Raw genomic sequence first — 21063 nt, 5'->3', positions numbered from 1 at the left:
AACTTGGAGTGGAGAAGATTCTAGAATCAAATTTGCTTTTCATTTTGTCTTTTTAAATTAAAACTGATGATTGTTTAGCTATTCAAATTTCTTAAATTTTGGCTTTCAGAGACCAGTCAGAATTTTTAATTAAATTCTACTATATCTGATTGAAAAATAGAATGGCAAACATACACGAAAATTTACTTCCTGATCTTTCTACTCTATATTTGTAGCTTTGATGGTTAACACTTATGTTTTATTAAACTTCATTCAGATTAGAAAAGCACAGATATAGCTAATTATTATGGCAAATTCTCTCTTGTTTAACTAAGAGAAACGTTTATATGCGTATACCCTCACGGGACTCACCTCCAAGAGTCGCGAATCCTACGCAAGTGCTGGTATAATCGCCAAGCAGGTAAATGCTTTCACAAGTTACTAAGCTTTTAAATGGGGTGAAATGTATTTTTCGATTCTTTTGGCATCGCAGCTGCTTTGCTAACTTAACGCATGTGCAGTCGATTGCGCAAGTTAGGACGGTTTATTCTTATGTTGGTGAGACGAAGGCCTTGAGTTCGTATTTGGATTTGATACAAAATACATTCATCCCGGGTTTTACTGTGCAACCAGTCGTAGTCCGTTATAAATCTCACTCCTTTTCTTTTCCTTTTTTCCCTTTCTGTTTTACGTTTTTAAGTAGTTGTCGGCATAATGGATACTCTATTGTTTTTTTTTCTTTTTTTCCCCATTTTCAATTGACAGTGGAATGGAAAAATGAAATATTCGTTGTAGCCTCAGCTTCTGAAAGAGAATTTCCTTGCTTTCTCCAGAAATGTTCCTAGACTTTCCGAGCCGATAGCCATTATTCAAATTATTTGCGTTACATTCGCATGTGGTTGCAACTGGTAAATCCTTATGTGTCGCTGATTCTTCTGTTTGTACATATATTTGTGATTCACTGCAATTAGAAGAAAAGAGCTTGTTTTATAGAGTGATATTGTTGTACAGAGTGCTGTCGTTTATTTCATGCCATTTTATCCCATTTCTCTTTCTCTTCACTCTCTTGAATGTATTATGTTATTGGGTAATTGTTCACCGAGAGTTGCTTGTATATTATGTTTTTTGATTATTTTCTGTATGTGTTGAAAATTTTTTATCATTCTGAACATATTCTGAACACATTAACGGTATAATTGTATAAAGCAGGAAATCTTTAGACGACTCGCTTATGATTTCATCTGTTTTCTCGAGCTGATTCAAAACTTTTCCAGCTCTTTCATTTTGGGTTTTTAGTATCTTTTTGTGTAAGAAAAGACTTATGTTCCACTGTTTTGAATCTTGGTTTCGCTACTTTTAAGGTTCCTCATACTATGAAATGGATTCGCATTTTGTCCCTTGACGTAATCCCTCAGTTTTACTGTTTCTTTTCTTTTCGTAACTAAAATCATAAATAGATAACAAGTACTCCAGTATCGTATTCAAGGTATACATATCTTAAAAATTCTGAAAAATTTAACTAACTGTACAGTTTAAGTGTTTTTATATTCGTTTATCGATTGTTGGACCAAAACTGACTGGACATAAATACGTGCTTGTTGAAATATGTCGAGCGTGAATTTTTTTTTTGGCCTTTATCGTAATGGAATTGTTTTTGTTTGACGAGCAAGAAAATTTGATGTTTGGTAATACAGGTGAATAATTTATTATATAGGCAAGGACTGTGAAATAATTAAATAAATCATAGACACTATCTTATCAGCTTGAATTTTGATATATGAAGTTTATATTTTTTTTACACTTTTGGTGATTACTTTCATATTGTCATATTGGTGTTAAGTTCTCCTTTAGCTTCAACCTGGCTGTAACTACTAGACATTAACACCTTTTTATAAGACTAAATTCATTGCGAAATAATATTGCTTTATATGCTTATTTCTTGTTTATTATTAATTTATTTTGGTTTTTCAGTCTCTGGCTGTCTGGAAGCTCAGAAACTGCCCAAAGCCAAGTCTCAGCCGGGATGGGGCTGCTTGCTGGATCGACAGTGATGCTTCTTACCTTAGTTTGAGTACCTGTGTTGTCATTGGAAAATGTGATATAGAAAATTCTATTGTCGTTGACTCAAAAAACAGAAAGGGCTTCTGTTTAACAGGTTCGTTTTCATGATTTTATCTTTGACTACGAGGCTTCAATTCTTTTTTATGTACGAGATGTCAACCTCTACGGTTCTCCTCCCCCTGATGCGGTTCCTTCAAATTAAATCGTTCACTTCCAGGCTCCACCACATCAGCATCCCTACATGTCTATGGTTTTTGGGTGTTTATTTCAGAGTTTTACCTGGTTTTCTTGATGATTGTTGCTGCTACTTGTGGTATGTGCTTTGAAGGGGGTCGATTTCGCTGTTTCAAGATTTCATTTATTTTTTGGGCTGGTGTTTAGATTCTGATTTACTGGGTTTCGTTCGTATCCCAGAAACAGGAGAGAGTTTGGGTGAAATTAATTTTTGTTTAAAAAATGTGAATTTTGACTTAAGAAAAAATGAATAGAGGCAAGCTCCCATTTGCCATCATTGGATGTGAATTTAGGAATTATTTAGCTTGCTATATGTTGAGATTGTGTATATATGTGTGTGGATGTTGATGTTGGAATTGTAGTACATACATAAAATCTTGAAATATTATGCACTTTTTTAGCGGATTCTAGAGAAATAATTTTTAGGTATGTAAAGGTAAATTTTTTACTTAAAATGATATTGGAGACTGAAGCACATCCAAGAATTCGAAACCCCGGATTTGAATCGATATATTTAATGGTTCCATCTTTTAGTAAGTATGTGTTATGTTGTGTACCTTGGTTAAGTTAGAGACCGTCTTTTGGTTAACGTTTGTTCTAATTATGTCTACAAACTACAAAGTATGATTCTTTAAGAAAATGGGCTTTAGCCAGTACATGTTGGAGCCAATACCGATGTGAGAAAAACTGTAAATTGTACTGCTTTAGCATTATGAACTTATGTTAAGGGTATTTTCTGAGATTACTAAATCAATGAGCAGCTTCGAGTCTAGCTATTGGGATATTTTGTGGTTCCATAGCTGCTTTGATCACTCTGCCCCTTGTTGAGGGGGGAGCTGCGATTTATTCAGCAAAGATGCTGGCACATTATGGGTGGAAAGTTGTTGCAGCTAATGCGACCTTCGCTGCGGTAATACTATCACTCGAGAAATAACGGAAGAAACAATACATTATTAATTTGTCAGTTGGTGTTGTATGTTTCAGTTTCACAGGTGATGCTTTTGTTTTTATTGATTTATCTTAATTAATTAGTTGATGAACAGTACTGAGCTTAATTAATTGTATATGAATGATTATATATCCTTGCTGGGTGGCTGTGTGAGATTCTTCGACTGTTTAAATAAATATTGTTAATTAATTTACCTCATCTAATTAAGGATTTGTGTACGTGTATATATATGGTGATTCATTCATTCATGTTAACTCTCCTTCTTCATGTCTATTCTCTTATTGTACATGCGCTTATATAATAATACTCTTCTAGTCACGAGTCCTCCATGCATGTTCATTAATATTGTATATAATTCATTGTATAGCAATCATGTTTGATTTCTTGTGTTTATAAGCTAATCTTCAAATCAACAATATTTTATGTTTAGTATTTGAAGGCTTGTTTGCGAGGATGTGGAACAAAGTTATATTTATTGATGAGTTGCAGCGTGCTACCCATGGCTCCAATTCACAGGTTGATGCTATGTTTTAAGTCTTGCAAACACGTGAAATGCCACATATATATTTTTGAACAAACAAATTCACTACAGCTTACCAAAAGATTGTTGATGCATATGGGTGAGTTTTTCTCTATAGTAAACTGGTAGACACATTTAGGTTCATTCAAGTATAAGCTGTCTGTTTTGGAATTGACTTGTCAAAGAGCTAATTAAATGGTGATAACTGGAAAATGTGACTGCTAGCATTTGAACTTTGAAAAACAGCAACATGGCTTATGGAAATGCTATACCTTCACAAATTTGATTAACACCACAGATAAGATAATCATGTTCATAGTCTGGCTGCGATTTTGAAATCTGTGCAGGGTGCCATTAGGCAATTGTTTAGTGGGCTATATATGGTAAGTTATTTGATTTAAGTAATTTAGCAACTTCTTTTGCAAAGTTGGCATGCATATTTAATTTTATTATGTTTGCAATGACAGACATCTTTACAAAAAGATGCTGGAAGACAACAAGCAAGAGAAATTCAGATTTGTGTACCTGTTTCCACGTTGATTTAGTTGCATCGAAACTGTATAGGCTGAGTTCAATATCTTTCATATTTTTTTAAAAAATTGGCATAGCTGATGCATGAAAATCCTATCTCACAGGTTTTTGATGCGCTTAGTCAGTTGGAGTGTAGCATTGAAGTATGGGAGCATTCTCTTTTTCAGTCGCTGGATCTTTTCCAAGTTTGTTCGATTTTGAAATTCAGTAATAATGTGATAGTGAATGACCGTGATTATGTTATTGAAAATTTGATATTTTGATAAGATCTTGGATGCAAAGTGGGGTGTGGTCATTGGCTTTGACAATTGTTTAGTAATGACTTTTTACTGGTAATTGGTAAATTGATATATTGACTCTGATTTTGCTGCATCGAGCCTATCTGGATAAATGTCATTTGACAATTTTTCTTCTATGTTTCTTATTTTCTCATAAATACAAAACTTTTCTTGAGAACTATCAGAAGTTAACTAGTTGTACCAACTCGTCTTTGTACTTTTGCAGGTCCTTTATCACACTCTCCTGTAGATACAGTGTGTGAAGCTTAATTCAGCTCTTGATGAAGAAATGACTAGTTTTCCCTTGCTTCGAGGATCCTATTTTTCTCTTGCTAATAGCAAAGAAGTTAGAGGTGAATTTACCTCTTGTCTGGTTTATTCATCTTGTGCTTATTTGGATAAATTTGTTACTGTTTTGGTGATATCTTTGAACATTTTGGTAAAAGGGCACCAAAAGCAGAGTACTTGCATGCAAGAAAGTTTGTGGTTTCTTAGTTTTTGAATATTTTTAGTCAATGCAAGAAAAAATTAGTTTGTGGTATATTTTTAATTTGTATGCAGTTTGTAGAGTTTTGTAGATGTTAGGTTTAAAGACCTTGTTGGATTTTCCTAATCCATTTATCTGGAAATAGATTTTTAGGGATGCAAAACTGTGAGTTATGGCTTAGGGTGCTTGTGTTGTGATTATGTCTTTTCTTTTCATTATTTTTTTTAGAGGGGAGATTATGGTCAAGTAGTAATTAGAAGGGGTTGAACAGGAGGTGCCTTGTTCACCTCATGTGAAATTCCATTTGTAGTGTGCTGTAAAGAGGAGATCTATTTTGCGTCTTTGCTGCTTTTCATTCGGCATGCGAAAATATCCTGCTCTTTTGTTTCAATTTTACTTCCATAATTGTTTTTTGCTTTAATGGGCACAATATGCTTGTGATTTAGACGAGATTTAGTTACTAGTCCATTGACATCGTGGAAGTATTGTATAGATATATGTTAGGTTGTGATTGGAAGAATCTTGGTGAATTTGCTGATCATGCAACTTTTTTCTTTATTGTTAAGCTTGTGATCTTTTGCTGAGGTAGATTTATTTCTAAGAGCTACAAGATTGAACTGATTTTCTTTTTTCTCGTATTATTGTATTAAATTCCAAGAACATATGGATGCTCTTGTTAGCATTTTTTTTCAATAACGCATGCCAAAATCACAATTATGCTTTTTTTCTTTTTCTTTTCCCATGTAATATTTTCAGTGTTGAGAAGTGGACTTTGAATGAATCTATCTGTTATCATATCTCTAAGGTCTGGTATGTCGTGACTGGTGAAAAACATTATACATTTCAAGGCCATGGTGCTCCCTTCAGATGTTGATTTTGTGAACATATTTTTTTCCCAGGAGATGTACCTATTGCATTTTTCACTTACGACAACGCTTTTTATAAAAGACAACTCTTAAAAAGCGTTGTCGTTTTTAGATACGACAACGCTTTTTAAGTGTTGTCATTGCTGGAAACGACAACGCTTTTTCCGCGTTGTCTTTGAGCGTGGTCTTTTACAACACTACCTACGACAACGCTTTTTTGGGGACATTAACAACGCGAAAAAAGCGTTGTCTTTGGCCGTTTTTCTTGTAGTGTTGGTCCGTTCATATGATCACACCAAAGTCAAATTATTCATCTAACCTTAAAAGATAATAATTCATTTCTATAGATAAAGGACAAAAAAGTGTATATCAAAATTTCTCAATATTCTATGATAGAATCCATTATCATATTAAATTTAAAATTTAAATGAACGACTTATCAATATCTTTTCACTTGATATATTTTTTTTATTTCTAATCTTGCTCAATTTTTTTATTTACATATATTTTTTTATTATATTGCATATGCATCGCATGCATTTGCATTGATAGCTAGTAATAATAAATAAAACACATCAGAAATGGTACTATAATCCAATATAACTTCTATTTTTCAAACGAATATTGATCTATATCTTGGTTTCTAGCAATTGCAATCCTCTCCTACACTCCCTCCCTCCTACATGTTTAATTTAGGTAAATAATAATATGTTATACAATCTATTAATTGATTTATCAATTAATATCACTTTCACATCTTACCTTTATTACAATAAAAAATATCTAGTATTTATGGAAATATTAAAATATAATAAAAATTTTACTTTAAATAATTTTTATTTTAATTAACTAAATGATATTGAGTACATTGTAATAATATATATTTTTTAATATCCATATTTTTATACGTATGTGTATATATATGTATTATTGATAATGAAAATATTAAAAATTGATTAAAAAATAATTAAACATTGATTTTTAAATTCAAATATAGAAAAATAATTATAATATAATAAACAATATTTATAAATATTTTCTTAAATCAAATTAACAAATATATAATTAACATCACAAAAACTCTTTTTGGATTTGATAATATTTTCTTAAATCAAATTAACAAATATATAATTAACAGACTAACAAAATAAAAGATAATGGAGGAAGAAAAAAGAAAAAGAAAGAAAATTAAACAAGTTTCGTTTTATAAAAGCTCCTAGGGACGAGACTCAAAGGTTTAGGAGGAGAAGAACAACTACTTCTAACTAGGTTTATTGGTTCGTGAATTGCCCGCGGCAACGAAGTTTATGCACGGTACGTAATCTCTTTTCAATTATGTATTAATATAAGTTTTGTATTGCAATCATTGAAATTTCTAGATCGATAAACATAACTAAATTACAGAAAAACTATTAATTTTTATGGATCTGAAGACTATTATTAATTGGCTAATGTTATGTGTACATAGAGTATTACAAAGAGGCTTACACGTCCTGTTAAATTAGGAAAGTGTAACAAAATTCTTTTTAAAATATTTTTATTTTCAACCTACAATTATTTGTCTTGTTAAAAAAAACTCTTAACAAAAAAATTATTATTTTCTATTTATTGTGCAGTATTAGGGGTGTCAAAATTGAACCCGACACCAGTTGACAGATAATTATCGAATTAAGGTGGAGGTTTTGGGGTTCAATTTATACACGAAATATTTGATTTTTTTAAATTTTTAACAAAATAATTAAGTACACATAATAATAATCAATATATTTTGATTTAAATACATAATAACAAAATCTCACTTATATAATTCTATATAATTTAAACAATTTGAAAGTTCAAGTGTACAGAGTTTAAAATATACTTAATACACAAAATAAAAATTATTTTTAAAAATCAACATTTTACAAAATAATTATTACATGTTGAAAATCTATTATACAATATACAATAATTTTTTTCAAACATACAATATATAAAAATATAGTAAATATTTCTTAATTCTAAGTAAAAAACTTTTTTAAAATTTCTCAAACCAAATCTAAATAAATCAATAGCGACCTATTCGAACTCGACTAATCCGATCAACCCAAACCTACGTGATTTAATTTTTTATTATGTTTTTTTAACAAAATAATTAATTATTACACATAATAATAATAAATATATTTTAATTTAAATACATAATAATAAAATCTCGCTTATATATGATGTAAATTTGAAAGTTTAATTTTAAAATTTTAAATATATTTACAAGAAAAAATAAACAATTATTATTTTTGTTGAACTCAGAAATAATTATATTTTAAAATTTTATAAAATATTTATTTTTGTTGAACTCAGTAAAAATAATTCTATAAGTAATTAATAAATAATAATAATATTCTTGTGAAAAGATTTTTTGAGCAAGACAAAGAATTGTAGATTGAAAATAAAGAAATTTAAAAAAAATTGAGATACTTTCCTAATTTAATAGGACGTGTAACCCTTTATATAAGACTATATGTACATATAGCATAATCCTTATTAATTTACCTGTAATTTGTAAACGCAAACTTGATTATTATTCTTAAAGTTTTTATGACGTAACATGCATTCCCTAAGGCAAGCTTAATTATTATTGATATTACTAGCGACGGAGTACATAATAAAGATAGTAAAGATATAATTTCTTAAATAATATAAGAATATTTGATTTGTCAAATATAATATTTGAACTTTTGAACTTTTAAAAGTAGATAAAATGTGATAGTTATGCGTAAATTATAGATTTCTTTTAAGTGGACATGTTTGGTGTCATCAAGTCGGACCACTAAGGGCCTCAATTTTTATAATATAGAAAGATAATAGCTTATGAATTTACTATAATTTGTTTAGATATGAGAATATTTTTTTAACACTCCTGTGAGACGGTCTCAACGGGTCAATTCTACCCATATTTATAATAATAAGTAATATTTTTGTCATAAAATGTAATATTTTTTAATGGATAAATAATATAAGAGAATCGTATCAAAAAAATAAACTTAGGAGTTTTTGTCTTTTTTTAAAAGGCTTTATATGAGAAAATTAAGGTCATGCTTAAACAATCTATCTAAATTCCAACTATCTGTGTTAAAAATTTTGATACTTCATATAAATGAAGCATAACTACGTGTGTTTTAAATTCAGAGATTGAATGATCGATTTTTATTTGATGGAATGATATGGTGACAAATGTTTGTGTTTTATATGATTAGGAAACAAGAATATGTATTGCTCTCATGACACATCGGTTGAGAAACAACACTAACAGAACTCTCTATGTGACGGTCACGGAGATGCTCTTCGATAATCGCCCTACCACCTGCCGGATATGGCTGGATACTGTAACTCCCGGAAATTTTAATACGTAAATTCGCATGTATAATTAGGAAAAAATAATTATTTAAAATTTTATTATTGGGTTAAATTATAATTATGTGTTATTATGTGAATTATATGCATGAATTAAATTTATTTTAGCATTTAACCCGCAATTATTGTATTTTTAGATTTTTGAGTAAATAAGTTATTTTGATCGCGTAGACGGGACCGTGGACGGACGAGATATTGATTTTTCATTCCTATTATTTTTAGGAGATTTTAGTAGCCATAAATTATTATTTTTGAAGTTTTTATTCTAAAAAATTATGGTATTTTATTTATATATTTTAGAAAACTCATTTTTAGCCAAAATAAGTCATTTTAATAACTTTTATTGATTTTTAAAAATCCCTTAAATCATAATTTCGGGATTTATGTTTTATATCATATTAGTACAAATTTTAGGAGTTTAAAATTTATATTTTTATGGTATTATATCTATCATAATTAAATTTTTAAACCAATTATTCCTAATTAAACTAATTATCCTATTTTACTCCCAAAAATCCCCCCTACCCTACGCTCAAACTCCATCAGCCTCCACCCCACCTCCCTCACCCCCTTCCTCACGTTTTCAGCAGAAACACAGCCCCTTAGCCGATCCTCCATTATTCTTTAAAGTTTTTGGTCCGTTCGTTGTCCCGGAGCCTCGAATACGAATCAATCATCGTCCTAGATTTAAAAGGAATGTTTAAATCTTTCGTTTGGCCACCATATAAGCTATTATTCATGAAGGATGTTTTTATTTCAGAATTTATCGTGGATAATCTGATTTTATGCAAGTACGAATTGTGTTGTTGCATGTTCTTGGTGTTCTTGGTCATGACTCACGTTTTTAACTAGCATGGTGCGGTCCAGGGCTGTTAGCTGAGGGTCAAGTGGTGTCTTAGGGTCCTCATGGTTGAGTGATGTGGTTGGAAAGGGGCTGGATGGGTCAAAGTCGAAGCCAATCACTTCTGGTGCATGGTTCGCGCAAGTTTAGGTTTCTGAGGAAAAGAGATTCGTTCTTCTTCCTCAGGCCACCATTTTGGGTGAGGTTTGTCGGGTTTGAAATCTTTAGATGTTGGTTAATATTGAGAGGTGGTTTCGTGGCCTTTGGTGGTCTGAGTCGTCGGCACAAAGCAAAACGCTGAGACTGCTCGCGTCTGCGCGCGAGCTGAGGATGGGCCGACTTTCAGGGCTTCGTTCTCTGTCCCTAGGCAATGGTTTGGGCTGGTTCTTGTCATGATAGAACCTCCTGGGAGTGGGCTAGTTGGGGGTGGCATTGCTCCGACCATTGGATGCCCGAGTTGGCCGGCCGAACGCCGGAAAGAGGGACTGCTCCTGTCCGAGAAAGGCTAGAAGGGGCTGGTTTGGGTTGTTGGGTGTTGGGTTAGGTTCGGGTCGGGTCTGGGGTGTCATGGGTCGGTTCAGTAGGGTCCGGGTCCGGGTTAGGTGGGTCGGGCTTGGGTATTTTAATTTTTAAGTATATTATGTTTTAATTGGTTTTTGGGCTTTAATAAATAGTTAAAAAATTATTTGGGCCTTAAATAATTTATTTAAGTTAGATCAATAATTTTTATGGGCTTGGGAGCCCATGCGAATTTTTGGGTCAGTCTAGAGTTTTATTGGGTTTAATTAAGTTAGTGGGCTTAAATATTTTTATTTAGGCCCAGTTAAGTAGTTAAGTCATTTGGGCTAACATAAGATAATTGGGCTTTTATTTAAGCTTAATGGGCTTAGAGTGATTTACCAACAGTCTGGACTAAAACCATGAAAAAAAAATTTCTATGTTCGAAATATATATTTAATTATTTTAGTGCATGAAAATATTTTAAGTTTAAGTATGTATATTATGAAAATCAATTAAATATATATTCCGGACAAATTTTCAAGTGCAAGCATTCATGAAATTTTATATGGTTATGATTATGTATGTGTTTGAGCAATAAAGTATTTTCTTGATGGAACTTGAAGTAGTGTGACACAGGGGTGGTTATCCACCATATGAATTAAGCGGTAGTTTACTACCATAGGAGGTGATTTATCACCGCCACGTGCGTTGGTTCAGGAGACTGATCAGACGGCACCGTTTAGGTCACACTTACGGATAGAACCATAGACTGCTTCAAAAATATAAGTGCTCAACTATTTTAAGTATGATGAAGAATTAAGGTATGATTATGATAAGATTATGATCAGTGATTATGGTATGATTATGCAATATTTTTATTCATGCATGCATGTACACGTATATGTATTAGTATGATTATGTGATGCATTATTTTAACCCTTGTTATTCAAAATTAGACATGTTGAGCCTCTAGGCTCACTACGCTTATATGGTGCAGGTGAGTCAGATGATTCCTTAAAAGCTCCTACCGGTGGTGAGAGTATATGAGCTCACGGAACAGTGGCCCGTGACCGTTGCAGAGTTTAGTGTTATTTTCAGATACAATTTATTATGTTGTTGAGTTTTAAACAAATTATATTTTTATTTTAGTTATTTCTGCATATGAGAGTTTTGAAAATGGAATATTTATTATCTTGATTTCATGCATGAAACCTTTTTAATTATTAGTTGATTATTATTAGTTGAGATATTATATTTAAAAAGAAATATTTTACTTGCATGTTTATACATATGTGTATGGGCATATATGTATAGTAATATTTTCAGTATTTAAAAAAAAAAGTTTTTCCGCATTTATTAGTAGTAGGCGTTTCAGATACATACGAAACCAGAAGCGACTTCCGAGCTAGCTGCTAAGGTAGTGTTTGGGAGAGCTTTTAGGAATTACTTTTTATCTTTTCGTTAACAAAATTTCACAAAATTTTTCATTTTTGTTAACAAAAAAGCTGAAAAGTGCTTTTAATAAGCTCTCTCAAACACTACCTAAATATGCGGATAACTATTACGTTAATTTACACCAGTGTCCTAACTAAGATTGTGATTTTTGTGGACGAGTACCAGCAGGAATCTGGTGGCCTCAATCCTTGGGAATATGTTCCATTCTTTGAGCTAATTTTCGACATGGACGAGGGCAGAATTAATCGTGTCTTGGATTCAGGCACAATCATCGGATTACGTTCCCTACCGATATATATAAATATACAAACACTCACATATCCCATTCCCACCTACTTTTTTTTTTTAATTGCGTTAATCTCTATCTAAATGTTGCACTTACGTTTTAAGGCATTAATCATGTGTGTTTCTAGCTTGTTGTACGATAGATAGATATATATATATATATATATATATATATATATATATATATATATATATATATATCCTCTTTTATGATGGGTTCTACTTTTGGAAGGTGCTTGCTTTTGTGGAGCTGTTTTACAGAAAGGTATATCTCTAGCTAAAAAAATCCACATATATGCATGGGAACCATGCATATGAATTATATATATAATTAATCCTAATGTATTGATATACTAATTGATTTGGATTTTGGCGGGTCTAGTGGCAGGCAAAAGGAAATCATTATGGTCAACGGATTCAAGGACTTCAAACCTGATAATCGTGAGGGACGTCTCCTCTCAGTCAAGTTAGGTAATTTTGTATTATGTTTCACCAAAATTTTTTATCAGTCATATGTTTTTTTTGTATATCTGAACTTATAGCAAAATTTGAACATACTTTTCTTCGAAAATAATATAAGATAAGAAGCTGTATTATAAAATTAAAGCAAGTTCCTAGATAAGTAGTATATATATCTCGCATCAAATAGGAAATGGTGACCACCTATGTAATGGCCAACTACGACGGGGAACGGAAGAAAAACGACGAAGGTGGCTTTACATGGTCCAGCGGAGCTCATACCAAATGGAAAGCTATTTCATTTGTTAAGAATCAGTTGAGCCTAGACGGAGTGACCCATTAGATTTGCGCCACTCTTGGTTTGAATTCAAATGAAGTCAAACTTATGTTCTCTTATTGCAAGAAAATATTACAGATTCTTATTATTTTCAAGACTACTGACTTTTTAATACATATTTAACTTTAAACCCTCGAATTTTCAAAACCATACCCTAGTTGCATATAAAGATCGATGTTGTGAAGTCCAATGATACATCATCAAGTATGTCAATCCACAAGGACGCTAGCTAGAGATGATTGATTGATGATGTTGTCAATTTATGTTTTTTTTATTTTTTATTTTGTTTTTTGTTTTTATTTTTTATTATTTACTTGTTGGACAACTTTTTTTTTTGGGGTATCCAAAACTTATTTTGCTAAATGACACTCTGATTGGTCTTTGTTTAATATAATTTTTTCATTGGCCGAATTTGTTCCAATTTGTACTATGGCTCTATTCGGAAATCATGGCAAAATCTCGTTTTAGCCTTAAATGTTTGGATATTCCCGATTCTGTCCTAAATTTTTGGACACATTCCCGGTTCTGTCTTAAATTTTTCTCAAAAGTTCACGGTTCAGTCCTAAATGTTTATACGTTCTCGGTTTAGTCCTAAATGTTTCCCAAAAATTCCCGGTTGAGTCCTAAATATTTTTACATTGACGATTTTGTGCCAAATATATTTCTCAAAAGTTCCTGGTTTGATCTTTCCATCTGCTGGTGTGTTAAAACTAACACCGCAAAGTGTTATATCATTTATGATTGAGTTTTATATTATTTATTATATATTTAACATTAAACAAGTTGTAAACAAAACACAAATTTATTAGAGTTTTTATCCAAATTTAAATCAATTTTACACAATGTTCAAAATGAAAATATTAAATTCATGATGCTACAAAATAAAAACTTAAATAAAATAAACGAAACTTGAGGAATTAAAATTTAATGATGTTATTTCACATTTGAAATTTCTATTAATTTTGTTATATTCACATTCATGATGCTTGGACATTTAAGAAAAAATTTTGAGGTTGGAAAAAGATATATATCTTTTTAAAACTCTTTTTATAATTTTTAAAATTAGTATTTGAGAAAAATTTACTATTAAATAAAACTTAATTTCATATCACTACTTCAACGGTGGTCAAATAATTTATTATATTTTCTCAATTGTTAACCATAAGTATTCTTCTCTTGAAAAATTTGTTGAAAATTTCAAATATTTTGTAAATAAGTAATACTAGTTATTTGCTAAAGCATTTGTTTATTTGTTTGTGATTGATAATTTTTTTAACTATAAGATTGCACTGATCAATTATTTTTTTATTCTATAATTTTATTTTGCATAATTTATATTATATTTTCATTTGAAAGAAATTTTTGTTCATTTATTATTATTATTATTATTATTATTATTATTATTATTATTATTATTATTATTATTATTATTATTATTATTATTATTAGCTTCTATTTTATTTAACTTTGTCTTTTGTTTGTAAGTTTTTTTTATCACACTTTGTTTGTAGATAGAAGGACCAAACCGAAAACTTTTGGAAAATATTTATGACGAAATCTGGAACGTAAAATATTTAGAACTGAACTGAAAACTTTTTAAAACATTTGGGACCAAACCGGGAACGTTCAAACATTTAGGACTGAACCGGGAATGTGTCCAAATATTTAGGACTGAACCGGGATTTTTCCCCGAAAATCGGGTCCTCACAATTTGCGAATTCAATTCAAGAGAATCAATGACACTAGAGTTTAAAAATATAGAGATATTCAATTTAAACTTTTATATTTTTCTTTATTATCCCTTCTCACACTTTTTCCCCTTAATTAATTTTGAAAATCTTATAGCGGAAAATACTTGTTTATTAGGCCTAAACCATGTTACATGACCTCACGATTTATTATATCTCTCCTCTTGTTTGTTTTGGTTGAGTTTTTGCATTGATGTGCTCTACATTGTTCTTTAACAAAACACAATATGATCCATCAAGTCATCGAGATTATCATGAGCTTTTTCAAAACTCTTCAAAAATTGCGAGGTAATTTTCTGCTGCTTTGCTTTTGAATTTTTTTCTTTTCGATTTGTAGTCGTTCTTTTTTTTATTTTAGAATTTTCCTGTGGATTTAGGTTCCTATGTTTTTGATCAAATTGAAATGGCTTAATCGTCTAAGAGGCTGCGTTGTTCTTATTCCTTGTTTCGAACCAAGGAATTAGAAAGGATTGAAGTATTTTTAAGAATTCTTCTGATTTGATTGCGCTGCCTCCAGGTAAACAATAATATCTACAACATTTGGTTCAGTTGTTATGACTTTTGCTGGGCACTGAGATTTTATGGAGAGTGTTGTTTTCTCGGTTTTTTGCTTGCCACAGGGATTCAATATCATATATAATTCGAATTTTTTTCCCCATGGTATTTACTTTTGGCATTTATTAGCTATTAAAAAGCAGGTTCTTGAAGATTATACAAACTTATGATAACGTTCGAGTCATAAGACTCTCTTGTCCATTCTTTATTTAACATTTGTTATTGGTCATGTTGCACTATGATTTGAATTTAACTTTATGCATTATAAAATGTTGATAGAAGTATGTCAAAGTTTAGCCAGAATCTCATGACTTTTGTGACGTGATGATTACGGTTTCAGTTTGTCCTAACTCGATTTATTTCTGATGATCGATGGTTAAAACAAAAATTTTGTGCTGTTGTTTTAGTAGAGCATTGTTTATTTGTTTCATACTTGTATTTTAGTTTCTGTTTGCAGGATGAAACATGCATAGGGAGGAGAAAAACCTAAATACATGGGCAAGTGATTCGATTAAGGTTTGAATATATTTAGATTTATGAACCTTTTCTAACATATCTCTTGATGTTGTCATATATCATATACTATTACTGAATTTTCTTATATCCATCAATTTCATGAAAAAAAATGTGTGAACTTGCTGCCAATGTAATTGACATTTGCGGGAAGGATTAGTCTCCTTGTTTATCAAAGATTTATTAATTAAGACTAGCAACGCGTGTGCGACAAAAAAATGTGACAAACGCGTTTAGATGTAACTCAATACGTGTTCACAATATAAATTTAACTCTTTACAGTTTCATGCAGAACCCCCCAAACTAAACGCAATAGCCAGAAAAACCTTTTAAATTAAATTCCCATAATAAATGCAAAAACGTCAAAATATATTTGAAAAAATACAATAAAATCAGAAAATCATAAACATATATACTTACATGGTATACACAACTGTAAGGGTGTAAAACCAATTTGTGAGGAAAATTTAAATCCTAATATATACATGTACCTAATGATAATTTATAATCTAGAATTCAACGACAAAATGTTAGTTAAATAGTTAAAAGCAAACTTTGTCAATTTCAGCTGGGTGAACCGATGGCACCTGCATCATTGCAGGCACTATAGATTAGGATACATACAAATAGTTTTAGGCTGTGTTTGGTGTGCCGGATATCCTAAGCATTAGGCATTCAATCTTTTGTTTGTCTGGTTTTTAGCAAATGGGAGGATAACAACGGGCCCGGGAATATTTTGGAGAAATCGCTGGAAAAAGTTGGATAAAGTAACCCAAGTGAGAGCAGGTATTGTGAAGCCCAAATGCTACAGTAGATGGGAAAAGAAAGAGTTTTTACCGATTTGTCCCTTGCCCTAATGCATGAGGTTCTCGATTCTCACCGCCAAAATACAAGAAGAATATGTGCGGCGACGAACGAAGAACATAGTACGTGATCTCCTACTTCAAATCTGGCCTGATATTTTCATCTCTTGTAAGGTAAATCGAGTGTTAAACAGGCTGATTTACGACGATTGTTCTAAGTTCGACAACACTGTTGCAACTTCACAAATTATTTACAGATTCGGTGATTTTTGCTTCATCCCTAATTTCTATACAATCAATGATCTCGAGCAATCGATTTTTTCTGGAATGAAACATGAAAAGCTTTCTGGATTTACTGTCGTTCGTTCTTTCCTTGAGTATGTACACGATTCATGATCGAACACTCGATTCTTCATTATTTCACATTTTATTGTCTTCTCGTGGGTAACATTTATGACTACTTTCCAAAGTAATAATGAAGATGGATATGATACAATGTAGTGTTCTACACCCATCTATGTATTTCATTGAGTTTTCAATATATTAGACACCTTTATGAAGGTTGAAAATAGTGTCATTCTAATGGAGTCTAGTACCTTACAGCGGCGTGGTTTTCTTGTCCACACTAATTTAAAAAAGGTCCAATTCAATACCAAGATGAATTATTTGATTTTGTTGTAGTTTTCTGGGTAATTTATGCCAAGTCCTCTTTCAATTTATATGTTTATGGATCTTTGTTTGCATTTTAAGCATGTTTGTTTTCGTATTTGTATGTCAAATCTTTTAATTCATTGTTGCTATGACGTGGGTTTTTCTTACTTTAATGAAAGTTACTCAAAGATTGGATTTTTATGGAATGGTGTTCTGAAAATTTTGAATCTTTTAGAATGTGTTTAATGAAATGCAATCACAGTAGTAACTAGGCAAAGTTTATTTTGCAATCTGGCCTAATTCTTAGTCTAAGAGCATACTTTAATTCATTTCATATATTTTTTTTTAGAAAGATGGACAAAAAACATAAAAAAATTATCCTCGTTCTCATGGTGTACCAAATGTTGTTGCGAAATTTCGTTATGGTAAGTCTTTTAATACGACAACGTATGAGATTACTCGAGAAGCCGCGACGTTTCCCTCGTCGAGCAGCTTCAGCGTACACTATGACCGGGAGATTAAATGCCCAACTCAACCACCTGCATAGGATAATTGACGCAGGAGATATTCAATGTGTGGTTAACTTACGAATGAACCGCAATGCATTTGGACGATTGTGTTATCTTCTAGTTAACGTAGGAGGGCTAGTTGATTCGAGATATGTACGGGTAGAAGAGAAAGTGGCAATGTTCTTGTCAATTTTGGCTCATCATAAAAAGAACCGTGTCGCTGGACATGACTACATTCGTAGTGGGCAGACCATTAGCGCACATTTCCATGAAGTTATGCGAGCACTTTTGAAGTTACATCCGTTACTACTAGTTAAACCTTCCCCTGTTGATGAGAGTTGCACAAATGAGAATTGGAAATCGTTCAAGGTACTGTAATTTTATTTGGACATTAGCATAATTGAATTTTTTCTTTGCGTAGTATGTTCAAATTTTACTATTTCTTCATCATAACTGACATATTTTGTATGAGCATATCAGGGTTGTCTAGGGGCGTTAGATGGAACACATATATCAGTACACGTCCCTGCTCGAGACAGGGCGAGATACCGAACTAGAAAGGGAACTGTTGCAGTTAACGTACTGGCTGTATGTGACCGAGAAATGAACTTCATATATGCTCTAACTGGGTGGGAGGGATCAGCAGCAGATGCACGCGTGTTAAGAGATGCATTGACCCGAGATGACTCTTTCAGGGTTCCTAGAGGTTAGCTTTTCGCTCAGTCGTTTATTTTCAATGTATTTATCTCACAATTGCATCACCAGATTGTTTGATAATAACAATTTCTAGATATTTTTCAGGATGTTATTACATATGCGACAATGGATATGCAAATATAGAAGGTTTCTTGACTCCTTATCGCAGAGTAAGGTACCACAGGGATGCCTGGGGAAACCGTGCTACACGTCCTGAAAATTACAAGGAGCTATTCAATTGGAGGCACTCTCAAGCTCGAAACGTCATCGAACGAGCCTTTGGATTGCTAAAAAAGAGATGGGCAATCCTTCGAAGTCCCTCGTTTTACCCGATAGAAGTCCAGAACAGGATCATACTAGGTTGTATACTACTTCATAATTTTATTCGCTCGCAAATGCCAGACGATCCAGTTGAAGACATAGAACAAGATGTGGTCAGCCCAGGGGAGAACCAGGAAATTGATTTCATAAGTAGTTTTGAGTCGTCCGACGTGTGGGATGCTTGGAGAGACGAGTTTGCCTTGAACATGTGGAACACAAATGGATGAATATTATTTCTTTGTATTTCAGTTTTCAATCTTGTACGGTGGCACTTGTTTTAGGGCTTTCTTTGTTTGACACTTTGATTCGTATTTGTCGTTTACTGTCTGTATTTTGAACCTTTAATATTATTTATGTGCATGTTTATGCGAATGTTCTTTTTAAGTACTTCATTCCACGTGAATCATATTATAATTTCATATCCTATTAATGATAGTACATTATTCTGTCATTATTCACCTGTTTTCTTGATAATGAGTGCAGGTGTTGCATAACATGGAAAGTGGCGCAACTTCTGGGAGTTTTATTGGTAAGTCAAAAAAGGCAGATAAAAGTAGAAGAAGTTGGACCGCACGTGAGGAGGAAGTTCTAATCCACTCGCTTAAAGACGTGATTACTAAGGGATGGAGAAGTGAAAATGGATTCAAATCTGGGTATTTGAATTTGTTGGAATCTTCAATGAAGGAAGCACTTCCAGGTTGTGATTTACGCGGGAATCCCCATATTAACTCGAAAGTACATGTGTGGAAGAAAACTTATAGCTGTTTGGTCACTATTTTGAGCAAAAGTGGTACTGGTTGGAATGATATTACTGAGACGATCGAGGCAACAGATGAGACATGGGATGCACTTATTAAGGTATTACCATGGTCGTGATTTTGATTCAAATAAAATGATAAAAGATGGCTACTGTTTCTTGTTTAATTGTTTTAGGCAGGCGTTTTTTTTGTGAATAACAGCTTTAGAGATCTTGAACCAGAAACTAAATGGGGACATGTACTTATAATTGTAGGGTGATGCAAGTGTACGGTCCATGAGACACAAACAATGGACGCATTACAACGACTGGTGTGAGATATTTGGCAACGATCGGGCAGCCGGGGTGAAGACAAATAATTTCAGAGACGTGCTGCAAGATGTCCTCAACCTTGACAACAGCTCACCTTTGGATTCGTTCAATTACGAAGTCCACACTCCCACATTTCCAGGAGTAGAAGCTGCATCGGAATCGATCTCCGATACTCATACTCCATCATCTAAAACATTTCCAGGTGCATCCTCTAAGACCAAAAAAAGAAAGAAAGTAGAAGAACTTGACGACTCTATTGTTGGAGCAATCAACAACTTGGCTCATGTTACGAAGATCACAATGGCAGACTTGGTGAAGCAAATGGCAGCCGAGGACAAGATATCGGATGCACAAGACGTGGTATTGGAAAGTATTCAACAAATTTCAGAATTGTCGGATGACGAGCAAGTGCGGGCTGCACAACTTTTGTTCCACAGTCACGACGACTTGGCGCTATTCAAGCGTCTAGGAGAGAAAGGTAGGATATGTTTACTGAAACGCTTGCTAGGGGGCGAGTAGGCGTTTGGAATAATGGTTACACGTGATGTTTTTTTGTACTGCCTGCTCGTGTACAAGCAAGTGTCAGGAGGTGTTTTTTGAAAGGCATATGTCAACTCTACTTTGTTGGCTCCAGGTTACTTGATGCATATAGGAGTTGCACCCATTGTATTTTGTCCTATTTTGCAATGATATTGGTGCAAATATCTTGTAAGTACTTTTGCGACTTGTATTTACAAATGGTCTGTAATTGCATGACAATGCAATGCTAAATGAATGCTTGTTAATATAATGAAGCCAGCTGTAGCACTATTATTGTTGTCTTATTCATGTTAGTACACTTCAAGCCTTGTATGTTTGTGTTTTAAGTTGAGATGTATGGGTACTCACGAAGGTGTGAGTGAAGGTCATGTACAATCGAGTTTTTTTCAATATGATGAGAACCACACAATAATAATGATGGACAGTGACGCAAGTGTGCGTACCTTCATGTTGATGAGAAACATGTGGCACACCATAATATT

At 32.5% G+C, this 21063-nt stretch overlaps 1 protein-coding gene across 1 annotated transcript; it reads left to right on the top strand.

Annotated features, from left to right (window-relative positions):
- Positions 1-19467: 19467 nt before the first annotated feature.
- LOC140872472 (uncharacterized) lies at positions 19468-20560 on the top strand. Its single transcript, XM_073275320.1, has 2 exons — positions 19468-19830; positions 19985-20560. The coding sequence occupies exons 1-2, from the start codon at positions 19468-19470 to the stop codon at positions 20558-20560; spliced, it is 939 nt and encodes a 312-aa protein (XP_073131421.1).
- The last annotated feature ends 503 nt before the right edge of the window (positions 20561-21063 follow it).

The sequence above is a fragment of the Henckelia pumila genome, chromosome 1 (genome assembly GCF_033568475.1).
Source record: "Henckelia pumila isolate YLH828 chromosome 1, ASM3356847v2, whole genome shotgun sequence".
In the NCBI taxonomy this organism is placed as follows: domain Eukaryota; kingdom Viridiplantae; phylum Streptophyta; class Magnoliopsida; order Lamiales; family Gesneriaceae; genus Henckelia; species Henckelia pumila.
This window is presented reverse-complemented; position numbering and strand designations above follow the sequence as displayed.